The 24,135-nt window shown below is 38.6% G+C and overlaps 1 protein-coding gene across 2 annotated transcripts in view; it reads right to left on the reverse strand.

Annotated features, from left to right (window-relative positions):
- Nucleotides 1-1,936: 1,936 nt before the first annotated feature.
- smurf1 (SMAD specific E3 ubiquitin protein ligase 1) overlaps nt 1,937-24,135 on the reverse strand; it is a 45,252-nt gene continuing 23,053 nt past the window's right edge. The window contains exons 2-18 of one of the 2 annotated variants that reach the window (XM_077213292.1): nt 20,202-20,240; nt 17,116-17,224; nt 16,823-16,956; nt 16,613-16,678; nt 16,105-16,180; nt 15,424-15,662; nt 14,620-14,704; nt 12,766-12,912; nt 12,248-12,449; nt 10,430-10,533; nt 10,029-10,143; nt 9,662-9,840; nt 7,311-7,448; nt 6,834-6,954; nt 5,326-5,527; nt 4,878-4,953; nt 1,937-4,284 (exon numbers count right to left, since the gene is read on the reverse strand). In XM_077213292.1, coding sequence (XP_077069407.1) covers nt 4,185-4,284; nt 4,878-4,953; nt 5,326-5,527; nt 6,834-6,954; nt 7,311-7,448; nt 9,662-9,840; nt 10,029-10,143; nt 10,430-10,533; nt 12,248-12,449; nt 12,766-12,912; nt 14,620-14,704; nt 15,424-15,662; nt 16,105-16,180; nt 16,613-16,678; nt 16,823-16,956; nt 17,116-17,224; nt 20,202-20,240 — 2,132 coding nt within the window. In that variant the 3' untranslated portion in view covers nt 1,937-4,184. Of the gene's footprint in view, nt 4,285-4,877; nt 4,963-5,325; nt 5,528-6,833; nt 6,955-7,310; nt 7,449-9,661; nt 9,841-10,028; nt 10,144-10,429; nt 10,534-12,247; nt 12,450-12,765; nt 12,913-14,619; nt 14,705-15,423; nt 15,663-16,104; nt 16,181-16,612; nt 16,679-16,822; nt 16,957-17,115; nt 17,225-20,201; nt 20,241-24,135 lie in introns of both variants that reach the window. The other variant, XM_077213291.1, reaches the window with a different exon arrangement.

Genomic DNA, 24,135 nt, shown 5'->3' on the forward strand with positions numbered 1-24,135 from the left:
CAGAACAGATGAAATGGAAGCTCTACGTATATTACAAAATGTCTCCCTTAACATTTACTCTGAGGAACCGTACAATTAAATAGCATACTATTAAGAACACAGTAAACCTTCTGGTGCATTTAGCAAGCTAGTCTGCCCTTTTTGGTGGTTTAATGTAATGGTTGGGCTATGTGAATTAACAGGTAAACATTTCAAGACCAATTCACACTCACACAAAAAAAGAAAAAAAGGGATAGTAAAATCCCTTTTTTTAGACACCCAAAAATAAAAAATTACTTTATTTACTCACCCTCATGTCGTTTTAAACATGTATGACTTTCTTAGATTGGAGGAACAAAAAATAAGAAGTTTTGAAGAATGTTCACGCTGCCTTTAGTAAAAGCAGATTAGCGGCTCTCAAGCTTAAAAAAAATAATAAATACATTTTAATATATAAATAAAAAATAAAAAGTAGCACCATAAAATGGCCACTTGAGTGTTTTAAAGCCATCTGATAGTGTTGTGTTAGAATGAAACAGACTGAAAGTCATAATTCACTATTAATTTTGCTGACATCTCTCTTCACAATTTACATTCACTGTCTGAGAAGAGCTGCTCGGACGGACACCCTGTTTAATACCTCCTTTTTGTGTTCCATAGAAGAAAGAAAGCCATACAGGTTTGGAATGACTTATGGGTGAGTAAATGATGACAATTTTCATTTTCGGGTTAAAGTTCCTCCCAAAATCCCTCATAATGTTTGTTAATAGTGTTCTGCAGTGTTCAGCTACTTGTGTAAAAGAAAAGGAATGGTTTATAGGAAAGTATAACCACTATTTTTGGTCTAATCTTGCCAATCAACTCATTCCTAGTTCCTAAAAAGTCAAAAAGGTTAGACTGTTCTGTGTCTTCTTATGTTGTCTGAGCCTGTGGACAGACTTCATGGTTCTTCTGCCAAACCAAAGCTCTGGTTTTCATCATCCTGACAGTTCCAACATCGATTTGCATTGATTTCATACAGATAGAGGAACAACTAATTTTCTTAAAACTGCAGGAAATAATCTGGATGAACACCTACTTCTATGAGCATCAGAAATTTCTGGTTTGAGTCTTGCCTCGGTCACTGGACTTTATAATGTCCCTTCATAAAGTCTTATTGCGGTCTGTGGCACCACTGTCAGTATGGCACCGCTCTCCTGTCTGCTAGCTTTTCTCCATGGACATCATTTTCAAAATGCTTCCAGGAAACTGGGCAGGGAAGACCTCCAAGGACATAGCATTTTTTTCCTTTTTGATTTGATTCACAGTTTAAGTCATCAACTCTCTTCAATTTTCCAGACATTTTTAATAAGCTGTTATTATGCCATGTTCACGCCATGTTGAAATTACGAGATGACAAAACCGTGACGTTCTACACGGAGCTGTTCATGTCTTCAGGAATTGTTTTTATGGCAACATCAACGAATCAGCCACAGTTCACAGTTGAGTGATCGGAGCTGTCAAAAAAACTGAAGTTTACAAGTTGTAATTACAAGTTCTATGACGTGAACGCTTTTTACAAGTAGGAATCTTCTAATTACGGTAAATCCGACATGGCATGAACACCTTTAGTATAATCATTACAAAACAGCTATTCTTTTGGGAAAAAATTATCATAATGTTTCCCTTCTTAACAAAATATTGCACCACCTTGCTTATGGAACGTCTACATATTCAGCATACACATCACAATATGAATGTAATTTTAGGCCAGCACTGTGAACGGCTTGGACACAAGGCAAGCGCTTGTGCTCTTGGCACAGATGCCAAAGAAGTTCCTTCATTATTTTAGCAGAGAAATAAAACTGAACTATGTATAATTATGAAGGGCATCTGGCTTACTTTTCTTATCGTTCATTGCTATATAAAATTCATAGTATATGCAAACAAAGACCAAAAAAAAAAGCAATGAGAAGTGTTTTGCAATTTAGTTTCTTTAATATAATCTTATTTACACTGAATTTTTTTCAGAAATGTTTAGTACATAGTAAGTTACATTACTCTTGCATCGAATAAACAATGACACTCAGGACCTAATAATTGTACAATGTGATGATACTGGTCACATTACTTGGAAAAAAGGGTTTTCTTAGAGAAATATGAAAACAACTGTAACTTCAGGCAAAGTCCATACTCATTTTCAAGCTCATTAGCCATTCCCACAATTGCACAACATTAAACGTCACCTCTTTTGTGTTTTATGCAAGTTTAAAAACAGTTCACCACTCTAGGCATTCACGGCCTTTTGGGAAAAACAGCAAACTTCATTTTTAGCACACTTGTCAAAGACACAAATTCCTACCGATCCAATACACATTGAGTGAGTAAAGAGTCATTTTAAGACAGAACCAAGAATATAAAGGTGATGGATTTTATTGCATATATCACAAATATGAACATGACCACCGGGGCCCAGCCTACATCACTCGCTAACTCCATCCAGGTCAAAGGTCGGGTGTCCACGTCCTCTTAACGTCCTGAAGAATCAGCAGCAGGTTTAAATACTTTGATTCATACATAAAATAAAAGAGATTAGTGTACAGCTTTCACAAGAACTCAGCCTTCTCTGAAAACTACGGAATAATGGTAATAGCAGCAATACTTAAAATGACATTACATGGTAATAAATAATTGGTTAAAAAAAAAAAAAAAAAAAAGAGTGAGAGAGAAACAGACAAAAGTGGTTGAAGAAACACTATGAGGTTGGCTCATTCTTTACACTTACAAAGAATAATCTGGAGCCATGCACAACAAGCACTACATAATGAAATCCAAGACACTCCCCTGCTCTTCCACCACACCAAAACCTGGACCAAACACCTCTGTCAAAGTCGAGGAGCCGAAGGATGTCAGCGTTCGTCCACAGGACAATAATCACTCCATGATGGGTGATTGTACACGTGCCAGCCAAAGTGCTGAATGTTACTCGAAGCAGTGGTTTCGATAAAAGAGCCGCGAATAACAGTCTGAAGGTGATTTCTGATAGTACGATAAGTTAAAACAGTTAATGCTAAGTTACCATATGATTATGGCTAGATTCACTTGGAAAAGATTAACAGGGTCCATCAAAATTAAGGACAAAAAGAGCTCCTTTAAAACATTCGACATCCGTTTTCTTTGCGAACTTAAGTAACGAGTCCAGTTTAGGTGTGTTAACGGACACAATGGATCCGAATGTTGTTCAAGAAGGTGACATAGAAGTAGACTTGCTTCAAAATCGGCATATTAAAACACCATTCATTTAGCATTACCTTTAAAAAAGTAGGTCTTTGTTGACAACGGAGGAATGCTCATTGGATTTAAAAAAATGTATGCAACGAAAATACTGGCTCACTCTGGAAACCGCTGACTTTGCAAGGGCTTTGAATCCTTAGGCTGCACATGATCGTTGTGCTTCAGCTGAAGAACATTAACACATGGGCGCTGTTACATTCACAGTTCCCACAAGAGGACTAAGACTCGGCGTTAAGCATGTTCTTGATCTTAGACAAAAAAAAAAACAAAAAAAAACATTTCAATAATACATTTCAAGCAATCGAGTTAAAATTTCTACAATGAAAACTGACGAGTACAGGAAATGGATACCACTGAAATGCCATCCTATAGTACTGAACAGGATGCAAGGAAATAAAATTTTGTAATAAAAGTTACAAACATACAGAGCATGACAACGCAGACCACCCTTGTCCTTCGAGACACATTTGCTGTAGGTAAACTGGTTTAATGGTCACAGGCTCTGTGTATGTTAATATACTCCACCTAGACTAAAACATGGGCTCTACTTCATGTAGACCATAGGCTCAGCGAGGCTCTACGTACTGCAGCACAAACATACTCGCGTTACAGTCATACGCTATCAACCCACCGCTTCAGTGACAAAGACAATACAAACTGCATTTTTGAGAAACAAAATAAACGTTGATTCGATTTCTCCGTAACTCCGTAAATGTGAAAACAATTACCGAATCACACCGTGAGGAATCATTAGTCTTTGAGAGTTTTGCCCTGCGCTCCCCTCCGCTGCAGTCTCAGACTGGCGGGTGATGCTAAAGTCTGTCAGAAGACACCAGTCTGTCTGTCCTGGAGAAGGGGAGGGGTGAGAGGGATGGCTGGGGCTGTTTGGTGGGTTTTGCTGCCATTGCTGGCTGGCTGGACAGGGCACTCGCTCACTCCACTGCAAAGCCACACGTCTCCTCCACGGCCGTTAGGAGCTTCTCATAGAGCTTCTCGTAGGACTCGTATGGCGGGATATCGATTCGGTTAAAGCTGAAAGAATATGTGAGAAGTGAGATCAGCATTTCAGCAATAGCCCTGACTTCATTCCATCTTGAATGAGTATTATCATGCATTTCTATAGTTTAATATTTATAAACTGACTTTTATTTCAGTAAAGTGCCAAATAGTGTCAATTGACCACTTCTACTCTCTCTGACTTTTTTATTTTTATTTTTTACTACCGTGCCTTTAAGAAACATACATATATACCGGTACATATAAATAATCAAATGTGCTCATTTTGTGCTTAAAAAACCTATTGTATTATCATCAATGTGGAGTTTAAAAGAACAGCATTGATTTAAAATAGAAATCTTCTGTAACATTATAAATATATTTAATATCATTATAAATCAATTTTATGCATCCTTACTGAATAAAAGTACTAATTTCTTACTGAACCCAAACCTTTGCATTGGACATTTGAAACACAAATAAAATTAAAAATTTTCTTTTTAAATAAAAAGATCAAGGAAAGTTGGATTCGTCATATGACATGCCCCCTTTAAAGACAATGGCAAGTGTGAAAACATAACAGATCTTCTGCATCTTTGATTAGTTTGAGGTTTTTAGCTAAATCTTACCATGTGTGGGCTTTGGGTAAGTTGTCTGTGTTGGCATCAATTAAATGAATAGTGAAGAGTCTTGGTCCTGCAGAACCTGTAGAACCTTACAAAGATACATTCTAGTTATCACTGTTCTCCAAATCATCACACTCAACAGAAGTGAGCATGAAGTGAACACAAACTACTTTAAAAAGACACATTTACAACTGTAGATTCCATATTGTTAAAAGTGAATCAGATTATTCATTATTGTAATGTAGGGTTGGGCTTGAGATTTCTTTGGTAGGGGAACCTGTGAAACATGTTAGTTTGCATAATAAGAACTGATAAATTTGGGTTTCATGTTGCCTTTAGTCAGGGAATTTTTCATTAGGGTTAAGGCCAATACAAACTAAATAGTGGCAGACTAGGAAGTTTTGACAAGCCCAATATGTCATCTATATGGCCAAATGTGCACATTAGCCACCTTGCAGTGCTTTGAAGCCTTGTAGAGGGACGCGTGTGGAGCCCGTGACGAACTGTAGCAGTCTGCCTCTCCTCTCCTCATCAAACGATTCAACCGCCTGCCAGAACCACTTCACTATATTACTGTCAGCCACACAGTGCTTCAGCCGCGTGTTAACCTTCCAGTCGCTCAGATCGATCTTCCCCAAACCACCAATGATCAGCTAAACCGCAGAGAGAAACAAACATTATTTTTGAGAGAGGCAGGCCTATATAAGCAATTTTTTATTATGTCTATATGCAATATGTTTGATGGAGATACACTAACATATCTGGTTGAGGTCAGTTAGATCTTTTCCACCCACCCCAAAGAAATTACTTTATTTAGCAAGAATGTAAAAAATTGATCATAACTTTTATCACCATTAACAATAATGATAAGGAATGTTTCTTGAGCAGAAAATCTGCATTTTAGAATGATTTCTGAAGGATCACATGAAATGAAGACTCAGCTTAGAAAATTCAGCTTTGACATCATAGGAATAAACTACATTTTAAAATATTCAAATAGAAAAGAGTTGTTTTAAATTGCAATATTTCACAGTAATACTGTTCTTACTGTATTCTTGATCAAATAATTGCAGCCTTGGAGAGTAGAAGAGATTTCTTTAAAAATATATATAAAAAAATATTTAAAAACTACCCCCAAACCTTTAAACAGTAATGTATGAAATAAAATAAAAAAACAAGAGAAATAGAAGAAACTAGAAATTACAAGAAACTAGTTAATGCTGCTGTGAGGGTGTCTCTATGTGTGAGTGATGGTAAAATTGACATCTTTCTTCCGACTGCAGTTATCAGTCTCTATTTTATCTAATTTTTTTATTCTTTTTGAAAGTTGTGAAGATACTATTCTGGGGTTTTTCTTTTGCTATATGAGCAAATGGGAACTTGTATACACACATCAAAACTCATGACTGTCAACACCAATGCATTAACAACATTCACAAGCATAAGAGAACGAATACACACACACACACACACACACACACACACACACACACACACACACACACACACACACACACACACACACACACACACACACACACACACACACACACACACACACACACACACACACACACACACACACACACACACACACACGCACGCACGCACGCACGCACCCCTTCTGTGTTTATTTAGTCTCAAAAGCATGCCTTATTAATTTTATTAACCTTCTTATTACTGTATTGTGCTTCTTGCATTGTGCTAATCGTTTTGAAGCTTTGAAGTATTATAGCTGTTTGGTTGAAATGTCATTATTAGTTTTACAATTCTTCTATTCTCCCTTTTAAGGTCTGCCCTCCTTGAACTGCCACCTTAGCGTGGTGGAGGGGTTTGAGTACCCGAATGACCCTAGGAGCTTACAATTCTTCTATTCTCCCCTTGTAATGTCTTTGATATTATTCAGAACAGTCTCTTCATCAGCCTGTCCATTCAGCGTGTCTGAGATGTCTGAATTACCTCAAGTTCCTTGTTGTCAAAAGGCTTGAGCAGATGCTGTGGTATGAGTTCGTTGAAGCCCTTCTGCAGGGCGAGGAACTGGGCCTCAATGCCTCGCATGAACCTCCAGTTGACATATAGCCTGACAGAGACACAATCAATCATTAGAGATCTGCAGTGGAACATGGAGAACACTAACAGGCAACTGTGCCCCTACAGTTCCCCATTAAAAACCTCAGATTCTTTTCTATTTGGCAATGACTCGCACACAACGAAGGCTCATAAAAATTGACATCACACTAACATTCTTCATAGGTAGCTTATATATATACAGGGTTCACTCAATCAAATTGATGGGAAAAAGCAATGAGGCTCCTAAAACCTCTGCCAAGCCCCTTTAGCCAGGGTGAGTGCTGCCCTCTGCTGGCTGTCTGTCTCTGAGAGAGTGGTTATGAAATTGCTGTGTCTGGTAGTCCACAAGCTTGCTCCTCTTCATACCTCACATATTCTTTCTTGTTCTCCTCTGTGACTGGGATGTTCTTGCCATTTGGTTTCAGCTCATGTTGGAGGAATTTGCCAAAAGCATTATGTTCGACGCAGAAGGTATGGTCCAAAACAGATGTGATGTCATTTTCTCTGAACCACACAAGAAAAATATTGCAAGGTTATTCATACTGTTGCTTACATTCAACATTCTGCCCATTGACAATCCATAAATATCAAGCTGTTTGTTTGGCCACACGGAACCCAAAATATGCCTGTGTATTTTACTTTGTTTCTACTTTTTTGTTGTAATTTCATTTGCAAAGGTGATTCTCATCATATTCTTCTTTAAAACAAAACAAAACTATAATACCAAGAGTTTTTACATTTAAATGAGAATACAATAAAACCGGCACAAAAAAACATTTAAATTCTTAATATTGTAATGTGTAGAAAGATTATAGACACATAAACTGTACACAAGTATGAATTTCTCTACAAAACAAACTTCCTATTCTTGTGTCATTACATAGTTTTGAAGACTTTATTATAACATTTGGAAAATCATAATAGCAACAAGCTGGTGTATCATTTTAACTTGTTGTGTAGATATTTAAATGAGTCTTTTATTGTATTTATTTTAATGCTAAATAATAAGAATTAGAGGTTACTTTATTTTTAATAATTATAATCTTTAATTTTATTTGTCACATTCTGGCTTATGCCCTTTAAAGTCCCTGTAAAGGCAATAAAAAAAAAATTCTAAACACATTAGAAATGTATTGCGAAAACATTACAAAGACTGTGAACTGTGAAGAACTGAATTGTGGAGTTAGACCGTTAAACAGTTTTTCACCATTGCTATTTTCCGGATTTAAAACGGGGTCTAAAACGGGGCTCGATGACGCACTGGAGCCCCTGAGCTCCTGGACACGCCCCTACTTGATGACGCACCGGAGCCACAGAGGCTGGCCGCTCCCCAAACAATATAAATAGAACACATTCGCATCAGTTTTGCGCTCCATCGCGAGTTACTGTCAGTACTACTATTAGTTACTACAGCCTACAGTTTGCTAGTTAGCTATGTCTTCGTCACGGAAATGCGTATTACCTGGATGCGATCATGTAGATCAGATCGGTGCCCTTATTTAAATTTCCTAAAAACGATCACATCAAGAAGAGGTGGATTAATTTTGTGAGGAGCCACCTTGATGGAGAGCTGAGGATCACCACCAAAACCCGCCTCTGTAGTGATCATTTTACACGGGATAGTTTTATAAACTTATGTCGGAGACAACTGGGATTCACTGATAATCCGCTGTTACTGGTGAATGAGGCCGAACCGTCATCCTCCCGTCGCGCCGACAATTGGTGCCATCATCGGCAGTGCGTGCCCACCAATGAGTGTAAGTTGCCTTGTGTGCCTATGTTATAATTATTATAATTAACCTAATAAGCTGCTAGGAGCCTCCATTCCGGCTGTAGCGGGTGACAGTTGAGTGTGGCAACCATAGACTGTAAAAAAATATGGACAAAGCGTCTGTGACGTCACCCATAGACTTTCGGAAGAACGGTTTTGAGGCCGTTTATGGGGGGTATGGGCGGCGCCATCACGGAACATCTTTTCAGAAAGGATACAGAGGTGGTATGATGTGTTGTGTCAGATCATGGCCGAAACGTCAAATTTCAGGAATTCCACTCGCCGCAGCCCGTTATCAGCTGTCAATCACGCTGTAACATCAAAGTTAACCATGCCCTTATTTGTCAAACATTTTATATATAAATACAATCTAAACTAACGAGTTAGAAAAAAATTCACCCCCCTCACAGATGTCAGGCACTCGGAACCTATCGAAAAATACAATAAAAGTCCATGGGACCAACCTGTAAAAACATGAATTTATGCTGTGAAAATGGACATTTTAACATGGGGTCTATGGACAATTGCTCCCTTTTGGGACCTGCCCCTAGAGGATTTTCGATGTATTGCAGTTTTTCGCACTTCCGGGTAGGCTTCATTTTTCAGATTGGAATGTTGCCGCTTCTGCAGCTTTACCGCGAGTGGGCGTGGTTTCAGCGCAGCCAGCGGACACGCCCCTAGCGTTTGAGAGCAGAGACTACTGCTAATTTTTTAAAGATTTCGCTTATTTTATGTACTTGCCGGCTTTTTTATCATTCAAATTTGGCTGGGTGGCTAATAACACATTTTTCTGTGATATGACAAACTCAGAACACATACTTAATTTTGACTTTACAGGGACTTTCAAGTATGACAACAACAAAAGTGGTGTAGAAAAGTCTGTGCAAGATAAGTCTGCACTCTCTCTTTAGTCTTAAAGACATGATTTCTCATGAAATTCACTCACAGGATCCAGACGAGGCTCTTGTGCAGCTCTGGGTCCACAGTCTCAAGGTCACAAAGCTGGATGGGCTTCCCCAGGAGCTGCTTGTAGAAGGGCAAGGTGAAGCCTCCATTAATGTAGTGCCCGTGGAAAACAGCTAGACCCATAATCCGCCCAACAAAGTGGAAGTAAGACAAGTGATCCTGGAAAAACAGCAGAGGGCGTGACAGGAAAGTTAATGAGACCCTGCAACAGAGTCAATCTTTTAAAGCACAGATGATGACCACAAGGTCCAAGCAGCACTGCCTTTGCTAAACTTCTTCATAGTATACTGATTTACTGGCTCGTGTTTAAGAGAGAAATCCCAAGCATAGGTCACTGAATGACTTACAGGGTTGATGGATGAATCTGGGTTTATCTGTAGTGTGTAGATGTTATCAGTTGAGTACTGAAACAGGCCGTAGTATGGATTCAGCATCTCATGGCAGAGAAGATATAACCATTCCCTGGAATAAGACAGGAATTCAGACAGAGAAGTCAGCTTGACTTTTAGAAGATGCTCATATTTGAGTCTTGCTGGCAGTAGTTCAATCTAAGCTCTGTGCTCAACAGGGGAACACCTGCAATATCGTGAACATGATACCCTGCATGCTGATAAGCCTGGCTGAGATTCAGCTAAACTGTTGAAATTATAAAGTCAAGTCTGGTGTATGGAAAGAGATGGGGGAATAATGAGGCACAGGGGAAATTAATTAATGAGAACCTTTCATATGGAACAGATTCATATGCTACCTAGCAACACCACCGTAATCCAGCCCCTCCTCTCCTCTAAACTTCACCATCAGCCGCTTCTTCAGGTCTTTGGGTCTCATCTTCATGATCTGTCTATAAGACTCCTATTGCACAGATAGAGCAGCACTTAGAGCAGTGACATAACACATTTTATTTCCATAATAAGATGCAATTATGAGTGAAACATTAATTGACATAAATTATACATAATTAAAGGGATAGTTCACCCTAAAATTAAAATTAAGTCTAGGGCCAGTTGCATAAACATAGCCATTATGTTAAGACAGTGTCTCAATATCTAGTATGACACAGTTGGTTAAGGGGCATTCAGTCTTACTTTTAATAAAAAATCAGGCAAATTTATGTTTTTATGTAACGGATTTAAAAAAAAAAGAAATCAAAAGCGCTAAAGAAAAAGTGAAGATCAACAAAAACGTGACATAAAATACAACCCATGTACCTTCTTCAATGAGGTGAACATATCCGTTGTGTTCGTCGTAACAAGAAGTTATCGCGTTCACATCTGTCAATTGCCATTCTTACTGTCATCAGACAAACTGAGCTCCAGTCCGGAGATATTTAACTCAATGAAGTAAGTGCTCAAGGGTACTTTTTGGGGATTTCTAGGCATTGTATTTCATGTCGTGTTTTTGCTGCTTTTGATTTTTCACAACTTGTGTGTTTTTCTGAGTGAGTCGGAGTGAACAGCAGAGCTAATAGAGTCTCACGAGCGTGCAGTTGAGCAGAGAATACCAATGGCCAAGGTCAGGATTGTCATTAAATAAATGAAATTTTGTTTTGTTTTTCACCAAAACCTATTGTATTCCCCTAGAACACTTGGAATATACGGCACGTGTCGCATATAGGCCTCATTCTGTCATACTTATACGTCTTTTTGAAAAAGCTTGATGCTGGTCTCTATTCACTGCCATTGGTATGAGCAGGACATTTTTTTTCTAAAATTTCTCCTTTTGTGTTCCATAAATGAAAGAAGGGCATACAGCATTAGAACAGCAGGATGAGTAAATTATGACTTATTTTTCATTTTAGGGTGAACTGTCCCTTTAAACAATAATAAATTAAACACATTTTAAAATAGCCTAAAATTATGTTTACATTGCTATTTTTTCACAAAAACTAAATCAAATGCAAATTTTAAAAGGATGTTTTAAAAAGCAAGTAATTACATAACCGCTCAAAAGTATGGGGTCTTCTATTCAGCAAGGACATAAAAAAATCAAAAGTGACAATACAGACATTTAAAATGTTATAAAAATGTATAAATATGAATGCTGAGTGCTGATAAATCTTGAAATATATATATTTATATATATATATATATATATATATATATATATATGTATATGTATATATAATCCACAAAAATATCAAGCAGCACAACTGATGTGCAACATACCACAGCTCTAGAATAAAAATTTTGTCCAGCTAAAGTTAGTTTTAATTGATTTACTTCTGTCGCGAAGATCAGTAGTTATTAACTTAGAGGCCGCTAACACGACACCGTTCTAACAGAAAACCCGTTTCTTATACAGTAAAACCAGCAATGTGTTTTAAAGTAAATAAAGTAAAAATATACTCTCCTAAAAACATCTGTCTCATGTTGCTATGACCAAAAATTGCAGAGTAACTAAAGATCCTGAAATTGGATCCTACTCTCGGAGACCAAATAGAGAGCAAACCTTATCGTGATGCATATTTCAGTCACTTCCAATGACAAAAACAGTTCCACAGTGCTGTTCGAACTAAATTAAGCATGTTTACATGACTGTAACTATTCAGCTTTGTGACTGCGAGTACCTCAAAGATCTCCTCACGGGACACTTCTATGCGGCAGTGGCCGGCCTGAGGCTGCTGCAGGGAGAGCTCATGACGGAGAACTTTAAGTTTCTGGACCAGATCTCTCTCGTAGCGCACCGGTAACTCCCCGTCACCCTCCTCAATACCAACCTCCATCTGTACCGGCAGAGCCTGGCTCGACTCCTTCACCTGAGAGTGCTGGCTGCTCATCACGTGCAAAACACACACAAATGTTACATGTGAACCAATACCTCCGCACTTTCATAGCAGTTTATCAAACCACTGGACCATGTAATTTTCATGCATCATTTGGGTTACACTCCCACTAGGGACGATCAGGAATTAAATGTCGAGAATTAATTTAATAAACCATTATACGAGCAAGCAACAATCATTACTAGCAAGTTTAATTACACAAGGATGATTTATTCATTGTGGTGAATAATTAACAGGATAATTTAAGAGCTGGGATGAGTAATCAGATGTTAGGAGCAGAGGCGATGTGAAAGATGTTTTACCTCATGATGTGGTGTAACCTGGGGTCGGTGAATTGCGTGGTTCTATTATTGTGGTCGACAAAATAAATTCGTCCTGACACAGTGCTCCTGATCTCCCAGCCGGGCGGCAGAGGGCCCAGCTCCTCACAACTCACGCTGTTCAAATCCCTGAAGGAGCAAGCGCACCCATCACACCTGCTGCTCAACACATATATAATGGCGACCTAAAACTCTGCCTCTTTACCCTCTTCCTAGGTGGGAAATTAACTTATTTTTGTGCACCAGCCACAGTGGTGAAATAATATTACAATTTAAAAGAACTATTTTCTATTTTAATATATTTTAAAATGACATTTATTCAATTTTTTTTAAATAATGGTTTAATTATTATTCAATTTATATTTTTTGATGAATAGAAAGTTCAAAAACACAGCACTTATTTTAAATATAAATCTTTTGTAACATTATACCGGTCTAAACTGTGACTTTTGATCGGTTAAATGCATCCTTGCTGAATATAACTATTGTCCATTCAAGTAGAGCTAGAACTTATTACCCAAATAGAAAAAAGCTGCATTTTCAAAGGCATTACATGACAAAGATGCCCACCAATCAGACAGACTTGTCTTATTTACAGACATGTTGTCACAACTAAAGATCCAAACAGTCCACAGCGTTAAGCTAAATTTGAAATAAAGAAAAAATGAGTAACAATTTTAGACCAGAGATTAAAAAGAATGGAAACTATTGGTTGTGATCACATAGTGCAAAGTGGGAGAAGCAAAGTATCTGATTGGCCAGTGAACGTGCTCATTTCACACAGGAGCAGGTGTGTGTGAGAGTCCCATCGGGCAGAGAGATCTTTGTTTGTGAAGCAGACGTGCTTTCCCTTCCCAAGTTAGTGATACTGGTTATAAAACCAAAGGAGAAAGATGCTAAAATCTGTATGCGGAGTTCGTTTAAGGACAGCTGGGAAACGCCACAATGTATCCATCAACTTTATGATACACTACTTCTTCAGCTAAACATATGAATTAGAACTGAATTTAAGAAAATTAATTAAGAAGATCAACTTCTTGTCTGGAAGATCTTCAATAAATTTCATCAGTGATCAAGAATCAGATGTTTGAGTTTTTCCATGCACCCTCTACAATTGATTAAAGGCTTTTTCAAGTTTGGTCAGACATTGAAGCTGAGAATCCCTGTATAACTTGAAATACAGTAAGAAATTTTCAAAACATCACACGTGTATGTTGAATATACAAGTATGTTGTTGGGCCAATCTAAAAAAAGGCTCATTTGTGGTCACAAGCTACAGTGACTGATAAGTTAAAATAGCCTGCCACTGACCAATAAGCACCTTTGAAGGACTAGTGACTTGTGTTGGCAATGTTTATTATTATTATTATTTTATGTTACGTTATCGAAATTTATGTTGTCTTGGATTCTCATATTGGTTGCTTCTATCTGCTTTTCTGCTTGTTTAATTGTTATAATAAGCAGATCGATTGTCTCTTTGTCTGTCAACTGATTGTATTATTTTGTGAAGCGACCTTGGGTTCTTGAAAGGTGCTATAAAAAAAACAAACATATTATTATTGTGTTGATTTCCCACCCTGTGTTGATCCAATCACTAACAGGCCTGCTTCTCAAGTCTCTTTCCTGATGCTCCTGAAATCCTTATTAAGATGACGAGCAAATTATTAAGCTTCGCAATGTCAACAGTAGCAGCTATTAAGTGAGATTGCTGATTATTAATTTAGCTGATTGTGGACATTAAAGAGCTATGATTAGAGCAATATCACAATAGCAGTGAGGAAAAATCAAACAGGGGCAATCGTTATTTCAGCAAAGGCGGGTGGTGATTAAACCTACCGGGGTATTCTGGGATCATGCCAGGTGCTCACGCCAGTCTGTGTGTGCAGAAAATAGACCTGGCCCTGCACAGTGGTCCTTTGCTCTGAATTAGAAAAGAGAAGAGACGCATGTCAAGAGTGAATGAGCAACAGCTTACTCAGACAGAGGTTTACACATAACCTGAATGAGCGCCAGGGCTATTGCAATGGGACGCTGAGCATCCAGTTCTCAGACTGCACACAGCTAGTGTGGCATGTCTAGTCTGAGATTTAATTACACTGGCGCCGTACACTGGTCACGGCAGAAGACTCGACCACAACACCAGCAGGGTCAGGCACGGTTACACTCCAATGAGAGGCTTTACCACAGCCAATCCACCTGTATATTGCGGCCCGCAATAGCCACAAGGCTCAACTAAAGCAGCGCCACATAGAATAGACTTCTTTCAGAGCTCGGTCTCTGCGGTTCACTGCACTTCAGTAGCCTCTACCCAGAGCACTAAGCTGTATTAGTCTCAGTGGACTTCAGCAGGACTGAGGGTAAGAGATCATGTATACACACTGAGAAGAGCAAAACTGCATATTTTTGTGAAATATTTATATATAAATCTTTTATTGCAAAACTGTCGCTTAAAAAAAGAACAGTGACTTGCAGATTAAACATAATGACATGAAAATTGCTCACACCAGGCGATTTGAAGTGTATCAATAAGCATCAGCACTAAAAATAAAGAACTAAAACAATTTGATTAAAAAAACATATATATAGGTAAACTTCATTAACTCTACAATGCTGACTCATTGCTAATATGCACACACTTACCGTAGCCCTCAGGGAGATCAGGAGACTGGTGTCCGTGTGGTCTGTTTTGAGGTGTGTGTGCATGCCCTCGGGAATCTTGGTTTCTGATCCGTTGTGCTTGGAGTCGTTGCTCCTGATTGGGTGACTCGAGTGCACGGCAGTTTCCTCCGCCAGCGGCCCCTGTGGGATCTGTGTATGGCATGGGCTCCTCCATGAAGCAGCTAAGAGGCCGTCCGGGCCCCGAATCCTCAAAAACTGGCCTGAAACATATACAGATCAGATGTGAAAACACAGCTACATCAGCACACAGAATAAACATTCAGGACAACATAAAACTGTCCCTTATATCTTATCAACCGTCTTAGGACCTATCCTACACAAATAAGTAATTTCATAATCTATCATGACATGTAATAACTTTCATGTAACATTTCCGAAATTACTTTTCAGCTGATTTAACACAGGCCACATAGGTGTGGATAGGTAATATCATAATCATCTTACACAAAAGAAAGTTCAGCCCAATATTATTTTTCCAGACTGGGCCAAATGTACTGACTAAGTATTGATGATTAAACAGTGATGACCTGTGAAACTAACTGGTCTTTAGGAATCTCAAATAAAGTGCTTTCTATCTGGGCAGGTAGGCGGTCAGTTCCAGTACTAAATAAATGTGCATCTTCAGGACAGCAGACGACTCACCCTTCATTCTCTACTAGTCCTCTACAGTCGACCACAGGCCCTCCACTGCCAATTCTGTCTCTGGTTTGCAGGCTCACTACAAAAGTGAAGAAAACGGTTAAGAAAAGTCTTCACATTGTGGCTCTTCGTTTAGCAGAAAATACTGATTTAGTGATGAACAATTTTTTCGTTTGAGAATTTATATTCAATTTTACACAGTGGTCACAAAGTATTTGGAAATTTAAACCATATAAAAAAGTATGAATTTTCATTATATTAAATACAAAATATCAAACTAAGTGGCATCTGCAAAAAAATAATGCTAGTGCTTTTTTCAGAATTACACTTTTATGAGGTAAATGTCATCTTAAATATTTTGACTTCTTGTGTTATCTTTATTCAAAATTAACACTTGGTTTGATATTTTCTTATCCAGTGCAAATGCGTCCATTTAAAAGTGTTGCTGAAGTTGCTAAATACATTTTGGAGCCATTGCAAATGAAAAGTTCAACCTGCACTCAATACATACCAACGATTTGTCCACGGACGGCATCACTGTCAGATGGGTTTAACTTGCACAAGTCTAAACGCTGGTCTAATGGTGAGACAGATAATATGGGGTAATCAAAATTTTGATGTATGAGGTTACCAAATTTTATAGACTGCAGAGAAACAATTAACAACTGTGATAAGGGACAATAAAGGGATTATGGCTGACTATAATAAGTGTCACACTCACAGCCTGTGTCTTTTAGTCTGCTGATGGCGTTGGAAAGGAGCCGCACGCAGCCTAAGAAACCCGCCCCCTGCTTCTTATGGATCTTCTTATGGTTCCATACACTAATGGTGATCGAGTCTGTCTTCCCAATATACCTGTGGAAAAACTCAATTTAGCAAGTTCCTCCAGTGAACTTCTGTTTCAAATAACTCGCTAACATTATTTTAAAGATTAACTAAATGACTGAAACTGCACAACATCATGAATACCACTAATACGTAATTTTTTTGCCGTTAGTAAGGAAATTTGCTCACAAGTCGTAGTGCTGATTCCACTTGGGGTCCAATGTGCTTTTGACCGTGTCTGTAGAGTGGCATTGACCCGAGCCATCCACCACCACTTTGGCGAAAGGATCAGGCAACCCTACAGCAGAACGACAGTGTGGCAGGAATACAAATAAACAACAGAGGACAAACTTGGCAGTCACACACTGTCCTCACTCTGCCCTCTGAAAGAATATGTACAATCTGGACAGCTAAGCAGCTTCCACAATGACAGCTCCAAGAATTGAGATAGACTGCTAATATTTGGAATTTTTTTTCTTCTCCAGAGCACTAGACCAAAAAGGTGACGTGACGTGTAGCCAAGTATGGTTTCGTATACTCTGAATTTATGCTCTGCATTTCACCCATCCAAGTGCACACACACATACCAATGAGTACTGAACACACGCACAGTGAACTTGTGAACCGGATGCAGTGGGCAGCCATTTTTGCTGGGGCGCCCGGGGAGCAATTAGGGGCACAAGGGTCGTAGAGAGCGCTGTACATTTACTCTCCACCGACATTTCCTGCCAGTACTGAGACTCGAAACAGCGAACTTCGGATTACAAGTCCAACTCTCTAAACATTAGGTATCCATAAGCCATTAGGTAATTATAGATGAAGCATAATATTAAAAATGTTTTCAGCTAAGTTATATAAACTAAGATTGTTTAGTATAAAATTGTGTTCCTCCTTGATGCTGTCACTCCAGTGATTCTGACTGTATCCATGCCACATTTATATCACTGTTCTGTAAAGACTGGAATATACTACGTGATTTCTTTGGTGAAAACACTAGGCATTATACATTTTCTGATTGTAAATGTTTTCAGAAAAAGAAACTAGGCATTATACACTAAACAACTGAGCATCAAGTACCACCATACTTTTAAATCAACAACTCACGCAGAAGCACGCACCTCGTTGTTAGGAGATGTGTGGCAAATTAAATGAATGTGTTCTAAAATCAGCTCAAAATATCAAATATGTGTGACTGGGTGTATTCATAGTCTGCAGCAAAAAAAAGTATACAAGTGTAAAGTAAATTTGTCTATCATACACTATACAACTTTCTGTAAAAATCTGTCAACTCCGACTGGCCAATATCTGCAAAACGACTATTGGGAGCTAGCAGTTGACTTTCGGCAATTTGGGCAAAAGTCATGTAGTGTATTCCAGCCTTGAGAGTATTTTGGCCTGACTTAAAAACTACAGTTAAATTTTGCTTTATGGTTCCAACAGGTCACTGACTGACCACACCCAAGCAAAGTTCTCCATTAAAACAGATGACAACTTACAATTGGCATAGGTGAACACTGAACAGTTATGTTAGTGTACATGCTAAACAATAACCAACAGTATTTTGGTTACATGATTACATATTTTTCTTAGTCAGATGTTAGATTATTCAAACTAAAAACTTAGTATGAGACTCATTCGTGAAGTTGCTTGACTGATTTATTAAAACAACCAGCTCAAAAGAGTTATCTCATCGCAAATATGACATCATCGGTTAGATATGACATCATCGGTTAGATGAAATCTGCTAAAAGCACATATCAACAGTCATTATCCAGTTTGTCTCCAACTGCAATTATTTAATAATAATAAACTTTATTTTCTATAGCGCCTTTAAAAGTAGCATCTCAAAGCGCTTCACAAGACTATTTAAATTACTGTTGTGAATGTTTATTTTCATGTCATATTTATGATCATTTTTAGTCCTGTATTGTGTTGCTTAGTTATAGACTTGGCAATGTGTTTTGCTAAGTGTTATTGAAAGGCACATGCTCTGTGAACCGTTCATTTGGTGGCGTGATAATATGAAGAGTCTTTTAACTGAAATTATTTGAGTGGGGAGAAAAAGACTACTGAAAAAAACATGCTGCATCTGTTGTAAAACATAAATACTAATAATTCACTGTATAATTACCAGGGACATTTGGCCTTGTTTTGCCTGTCTTCGTCATACATTGTCATGTGGCCTTTTGTTATACGAGAAGCATAATGGCCATGGCACAGAAACACGATCTATGAATGACGCACGCCAGACATTTGAATAATATGTGGGACACACACTGACGAGGCCAGTGGGGCAAACAAGCCTGTCAGTCAGAACAGCTGGGATCGAGAGCCCAAGCTCCAGAACAGTGAAGTGTGCTCATGCTGTAGTGGGTGGAATCTGATGAGGAGCCACTGAATGAGGATGTGAATTCCCCCAGTGATAAAAGCAGCCAGTGGGCGGCTCTGAACAACTCAGACCAGAGAAGCTCTAATGTTCCAGAGCTACAGAATCAGAAACAGTTCCTATACAGCCATTTCTGCGAATGCGAAGGATTTAAAGTAGAGTAAAAGTTCACCCAAAATTTAGTCACATACATAACATTCCAAACTCCTGTGACTTTATGTGAAACAAAAAAGGTCAATTTGAAGAATAACCTGGCTACTCTTTTCAATATAAATGTACATTTAAATTGAAAGTGAAACAGAAAGTGAATAAGGGCAGGAGCTGTCAAAATAAAAGCAACTGAATGCATTACTGAAGTGAAGCGGTTACAATGCATGCTCAACATTTGAAGTCTTCTGAAATAATGTAACAACTGTTTGAGAAACAGACCAAATTTAAGTTATTATTCACTGATGATGATCCACTCAAACTCTCCTTGGCACATTTATGAAAGTTCAAGAGAGAAGTAGTGATGTCCTATTTGCGAACTGAATTGTTCTTCGGGACTGAAATTTTCAATGAAATGATTGATCCAATTCACAGCAGTAACTCTCTCTTACAAAGTTATCGATTGCCTTCCGAAAACTAAGAATGTAGTAGTCAATTCTCATGGACTTCTTCAGAGAAGCATTTCTGTGCATTTTTAAAGACTGAAAAAAGCCCAATTTATTGTAATAACATGGAAAAGAGCACCCAGCATATTATTCAAAATCTTTCCTTTTGTGTAGCCATGAAGGTCTTCAGTGAATGAGGGACAGTAAAAGGAAACATTTTAATTTTGGTGTGAACATTTTTTAGGTACACAAAGGATGAAAATAATGAATAAGGAGGTGAAATGAGTTTTACTTACGGAAGAAGTCTTTCTTTGCCAGATTCTTGGCACATAATACTGAAAGAAAGAAAAAAAAACATCAAATTAGTTAGATATATCAACAGATGCACCACTTGCTCTGTTATGTATGAATCTGGAAAATAAATATTTTAAAATCTGATGTGTGTAAATCTGCTCTGAAAACAGCCTTTATCTGAAGAGACGGCTTTAGAGAGAAAGCTGGGCCTCATTCCACTAACTAACTGACATGATCAGGATCCCTTTCCTCTAGTACCCCTAGAGGGATTACTGGGGCCGTCCCAGCAAAACCTGCACAGAATAAATCGGACAGACTTCCTCTCAACGCTGTTAGTCAGCACCCCAAATCCACAGCTTTTCCCTGGATATGTAAAGCTTAAGCGTCTGCCTGAAAGTTCGTTTTTTTTCTTCGCTAGGCTTCACCTAATGTGAAAATATCAAAGGTCATTCTGTTTAAGGCTGAAATGTGATTTTATGCTTTTTTTCAATGGGATTTGGCACACTTGAGAGAAGCAGCATTTGTGAAGAAGTTTGGTGTCAGCTCAAGTTTGACACGCCATGGTGTGAGAGGGAGCAGGTGTGGTCAGCAATATTCATCTTATCAAAAATGCACAGTGTACACGAAGGACAAAGTAATAGGAAACCAATGACCTGCATCATTTTAGACAAGAAAAATGAGAATATCAGTGCAAAGTGGTAGTAGCAGAGTGTAAAAGCCAATACAGCACTACAGTAACAGCACAACAGGAAACAGCGAGGAATCATATGCAGTGCAGCTTGACAGTGGTTGATTCTGTATTGTGTGATTTGAATGTGTTGCTGGACAGAGTAAGGCTGTGTTCTACCTCTAAAGAGTTTTTTTTTCCTCCCATGACTAATTTGTGCGTGCTGTCAGAACAGGAACAGTACAAATGAATGCTGCTGCTCAACACATGACATTGCAAACAACTTGGTCCAATTTATGAACGCTAAAACATTAGACTGGTTGCAAACTATCCCTTTCATCGCTTTACACGATTCCCTAAAAACATTTATCTGACAGCTGTGCTACAGTGCTGAAAAACCTTTTAAGTGCAATCGCTTATATTGCATTGTGCAATAATGTTGGTGTAATTACATAGGCGAACAGTTAAAGGACAGTTCAGTCAAAAATGAGATTTGTCATTTTCTGCAGAACAAAAATAGAGATATTTTGGAAAATGCCCATGTCCACACACAACAAAAGTATACTTTCAGTGTATGGACAAAACAGCTGAAATATCTCCTTTTGAGTTCTGCAGAAGAATGAAAATCAATCTGTTTTGAAATGACACCAATGAATGATGAGTACTTTTTGGGTTTACTATCCCTTTAAGTACTATAAAGTGAAAATGAAAAAAACACTGCATGTGAAGCACAAAACATTTATGACTGGATCCTGCTGATGACAACAGAAGTAACTTTCCTCAATCCCAGTTCGCACATCAAAGAAAAGCTTGCCAGTGTTTCTGTTAAAATCGGGATCCCAGGAAAAAAAAAGAAGCAAAGTAAAGACAGCAAAAACTTGCTTCCTTTATTTTTTATGTATTCTCGATGTCATTGCAGAAGTTTCTTTATTGAAATCCAACTGACAATACAGCGGTGAAGAAACGGGCTGAAAAGGAGGAAATGCAGCCAGTTCCAACAGAACAGGAGTCATGCAAGCTCAGCCACTAATTGGTCTACGCTGAGGTTTCATGCTGCCCTAATGCTTGGTATAGTTTATGCCCTAATAATGAGCCAAGAGGACAGGACCTTCAAAAGGTCAGAGAGCTGGAAATTCATCGCTGTGGACAGAAGAGCCAAACGGCATACCTCTGTTAGCATCCACACACAGCTCCATGACTTGGGGAGGGCACTACCTCATTAGCTGTGAAATTCATCTAGGCATTCACAGGGAGAGATGGAGAGAGTGGGGGAGGGTGGTTCCATAGTCCATCACGTCTTCAGCCTCCAGGCTGTCCATCACCTCCCAATAACGGTTACTGTGGCAACCAATAACCCAAGTGGAGGTGCCGCGCTGCATAAGAGGCTCAGATCAAAGTCCGCAGGTATGACGGAGCTGATGCAGATCCCTTAGGAGTGGCAGAGCTTGAGCTACAGCAGTCACAGAGTAATCAAATATACATGCTGCAGATATTTCAAAGCTTCACCACCCTAGCTTCCCTTTAGGAGCTTTCCACATCTGTAGCCATGGAAACAAAGGAGGAACGGAGGCAGAAACTTTGCTGTCAGACACAACTTTTATCACAGGCAGTCAGGGCTGTAACATCCCCACCATTTAAAGCAATTACTTCACATGACAGGATTTTATGGGTTCAGCCCAGCAGATGGATATTTTTTCCATTAATTATTGAGAGCAAATGTCAAATGTAACCAAAGTCTTTTAGCCAGTTTTTTGACTGCTTTCAAAAAAAGAAAGTCCAAATCAATAGGTCCCCATTTATCCTATTTACTTACCGTTCAGGCGTCAGCAAATGTTTGTAAAAGTCACTCGCCAAGGCTGCATTTATTTGACCAAAAAGTATTACAATTTTAAATGAATGATTTCTATCATTATAATATATTTGAAATGGATAAAGATGTTTTAAAATGTATTCAGCCTTTTAACATTTCAGCATAGGGCCCTGTGAAATCTGTTTTATTTTTTCCCAAATCCCATTTTATTTTCCCCAAATTTTGTCATATTTTAGAAGATGAGTGTACATGAGTTCACGCAACACACTGGCTAGTCATTTTTGAAAATACAAAGTTTTAGGTGGCAACTATTAATCAGTCACTGATTAAAGAAAATAATGAGCGAGAACATGCACAAGAGATGCACTGATAGTAAATTTCTCCACTGATACCGATTAAGATTATTCTGATTATTCAGAATGGTATATGCCGATACCGATAGTTTAATTTCCTTAAAGAAAAGAAAAAACTCCCAAATAATGCTGTAAACTATACAGGGAACCCTCTCATTTGGTACATAACATAATATTAGAGGTTAAAATGAACAATAACCAGCCAGGGCAGCAATGATTTTAAAATCGTGAAAACAATCCACTGTGCTAAAAACCTCAAAATGACACTGTATGACAGATCACATGACAATTACTAACAGGGAAACACATGAGTGCCATTCTCAAACACTGGCAGAGCTTCCGTAAAATGAAGCTCATGAACGGTACACACTGGAGTTGGTCCTTTAAAGAGGATTTTCCCTGTTGCTCTAACTGCTGCCTAATCATAGGATGAGTGACTGGCAGCACAAACATGCACAACAATTCAGAATTACTGCAGCCCAGCTGCACAAACTGACAAACAACCCCGCTGCACACGTAAAAGCGGTGAGTTAGGAGGGTGTTATTTGCCCAGTGCTAAGCGTGGAGAACTGCCCGGGGCTGTACAAACAGAACTGCCCATGCACTTTCATTAAGCCCTTATGCACCTCTGCACCTTATGCACCTCTGATTGGCCGTTGTGTAAACAAGCTCAACATTTATGTCTATGATTGGCTACATTGATCAACGCTTCAAAAACATGGTGTCTTCGAAGAGCCCTTACGCAGATACACACGGGAGCATTTGAAAGCAGGCATCGATCAGCAGATCCGTCTATCAGTGGATATATTAGAGATCCGTTGATAGACGCTTGGTAGCCAAATTAGGCAGAGGGCAGGCTGTGTGAAATGTATCCTCAAAAACAAAAAATACACAAAGAAAAAGAAAAAAATAGCCAGACTGCATTAAATACAGTTTGCTTGTAATAAGGACATGGTCAGAGGAGCTGACTGCAAGTTTCTAAAGTGAATTATTGACTAGCAAGAGCATGAAGCCATCGAAATTCAATTGTGCATGACAAACAAATCTGGTACGGAGTTGCCATTTTAAAACCCCAACTCAAAACCAGACAGTTCATCATCTCTGCT

The sequence above is a fragment of the Siphateles boraxobius genome, unplaced genomic scaffold (genome assembly GCF_051911475.1).
Source record: "Siphateles boraxobius isolate OS27281-9 unplaced genomic scaffold, OSU_SipBor_1 66, whole genome shotgun sequence".
Classification (NCBI taxonomy): Eukaryota; Metazoa; Chordata; class Actinopteri; order Cypriniformes; family Leuciscidae; genus Siphateles; species Siphateles boraxobius.